Source organism: Clarias gariepinus, chromosome 24 (genome assembly GCF_024256425.1).
Source record: "Clarias gariepinus isolate MV-2021 ecotype Netherlands chromosome 24, CGAR_prim_01v2, whole genome shotgun sequence".
NCBI lineage: Eukaryota > Metazoa > Chordata > Actinopteri > Siluriformes > Clariidae > Clarias > Clarias gariepinus.
The window spans coordinates 26,142,501-26,145,000 of NC_071123.1; the positions used below are offsets into that span (position 1 = coordinate 26,142,501).

The window sequence follows — 2,500 nt, forward strand, 5'->3', positions numbered from 1 at the left end:
GTGGATGTGGAGGGGATGTAGATCCAGTAGACATGTGGTGTTAGAGGGTTCAGTTAGAGGGACTTGTGAAGAGAAAGTGAGATTACTGGAAGAGGTGAAGGTTCATGAAAAAGCTTTGCTCTTCTCTGCATGTGGCAGTCAGGGGCCGTGCTGTAGCCAGTGGCAGCTTGTAGTAAACACAGCCCACGTTATTAACCTGGACCAGCTCAACAACGCTCTGCGCTGATGTACATGCTCTGATTGGTCGGTGTGTTCTGTGCTGTGATTGGCTGACCCGAGACCCGGAATCCTCTGGCACTGGCCGGCCATTCCAGCGATGAGGTTACTGTGATGCATCATCACTCCTTTAGGACGACCTGTAGAGCCGCTAGTGTACATCACTACTGCAAGATCAGACGGAGAGGGAGGATCACACTGCACACTCACTGCCAGACAGACAGACAGACAGACAGACAGACAGATAATGTTAGTGATAGACTGTGAGACAGACAGGCACAGACGAGGGTCTAATTTGCATATTTATTTACATTACACACACTCACAGTTTTCAGGTTTGGCTCCGAGATCCATCACTTCCTGTAAGCTGTGGATGATGAGGGATTGTGGGTAATCTCCCACTGACACACCCCCACTGCCCACGTAGATCACATGCTTCAGCCCTGCAACATCCGGCAACACCGCCTGGAAAACATACGGACGTGTGTGTGTGTGTGTGTGAGACATGATACATGTGTGTGTGTGTGTGTGTTTGTACCTTCAGCTTTGTTTCCAGCAGTTCCTTACTAGTGATGAGGTGTGTGGCTTCACACTGGTTCAGCCCAAATGCAACAGCATCTTCACCTAGTGTAGCATAGAGTGTCACCACTACACACACACACACACACACACACACACACACGCGTATCATGTCACATCAAGATTCATGACCATACATGTAATCCAAAGTTTAAATGCTGAAAGTGTGTGTGTGTGTGTGTGTGTGTGTGTGTGTGCATACAGGGGTAGTTGAACCTGAAGCAGGCCTGTGCTGTGATCATCCACTCCTCTCTTGTCTCACAGAAGATGGCGATGGAGCTGCGTGACCTTTGACCCAAAGCAGCCAGGCCACTGCCCAGGCGATTCACTTCCTGTTCCACTTCCACATATGACTTCCACTTATACTCTCCCAGGACCAGCTACACACACACACACACACACACACACACACACACACACTGACTAGGTGAAATGACTTAATGAATCATTGACGAGCAGTGTGATTGACAGGCGGGGTGATCGACGAGCAGTGTGATTGACAGGCGGGGTGATTACCTTCTGGAAGACCTTTCCGCCGGGCTGCGTCTCATTGTGCACTGAGAGGACTTCCCTGCTCCCCACACAGGGGCCGTCTGCGTATCTGCTCACTGCGTAACGGAACAGTTTGTCCAGTGTGTTCACGCCCTCGAACTCCTCCTGCACCAGACCGTCTGCGCACTGCACCGCCCGGTACGGCCCCTCAGGAACCCCTGACACACTGCATGCTCTCACACACTCTGCCATCATGCTACCACACACACACACACACACACAGAGTGAGGCACCTGCAGACGAGACTACAAAACTATGTGTAGCCTAAATATTTACTCAGGACTGTTATTAGAAACACACACACAGAGTTACACTGATTACATCACCTCCATTGGCCCTGTACGTGTGTGTGTGAGTGTGTTTCCTGTTTCTGATGGTATTATTTATTATCAACTGGAATAGTGCATTTCTGAAACATTTTTGTAACCAGTCACAGGTGAGAGGTCAGAGGTGTTTACAGTCCTGTGATTGGCCGAAGCACTAATCAATTATTAATGAGAATGATGTACTTAACCACATCGTCCAACAAACGAGGACGTTACCCTTAAAGTCTTTCTCCATTATCTGCCTCCTATACTGAATGCACCCGACCCCACACCCCACACCCCACACCAGTGATCCAGACTCTCTCTGCCCTCCGGACCTGTCTGACCCATCCTGGTGCCCCGCTTCTGGCTGAAGATCTCGTCACATGGATGCCCCGTGTGTCTCTCTGGGATGCGTCTGGTGTCTGGGGATGATTCTCTCTACCTAGAAGATGGTTCTGGCCTTGACTGGTGTTGGCAACTGTTTCTCTGGGGACTTGACAGTTCGATAGTTCATGACTGGAACTTCTTACAAGTCTACCTGGGTCTTCAATAACTACCTGGACTCCATATTAACATCAATTAACATCAGCTATTATAGCTGAACTGCCTCCCACCCTACACACTGTATAAATGCAGATCATTTACTGCTTTCTGTTTCACCCAGATGAGGATGGGTTCCCTGTTGAGTCTGGTTCCTCTCAAGGTTTCTTCCTATTACCATCTCAGGGAGTTTTTCCCTCAGCACCGTCACCCTCGGCTTGCTCACCAGGGACAAACTGACCATTTTGATTCATACAAATTCACATTTCATACAAACTTAAATAATTCTTTTGACTGTGTAAAGC

The 2,500-nt window shown here is 49.0% G+C and overlaps 1 protein-coding gene across 1 annotated transcript in view; it reads right to left on the reverse strand.

Annotated features, from left to right (window-relative positions):
* acsl4b (acyl-CoA synthetase long chain family member 4b) overlaps positions 1 to 2,500 on the reverse strand; it is a 15,950-nt gene that overhangs the window by 9,139 nt on the left and 4,311 nt on the right. Inside the window, exons 2-6 of the mRNA XM_053485857.1 lie at positions 1,312 to 1,543; positions 998 to 1,175; positions 755 to 864; positions 543 to 681; positions 275 to 425 (exon numbers count right to left, since the gene is read on the reverse strand). Of these exons, the coding sequence (XP_053341832.1) occupies positions 275 to 425; positions 543 to 681; positions 755 to 864; positions 998 to 1,175; positions 1,312 to 1,542 (809 nt within the window). The 5' untranslated portion in view covers position 1,543. The remainder of the gene's footprint in view (positions 1 to 274; positions 426 to 542; positions 682 to 754; positions 865 to 997; positions 1,176 to 1,311; positions 1,544 to 2,500) is intronic.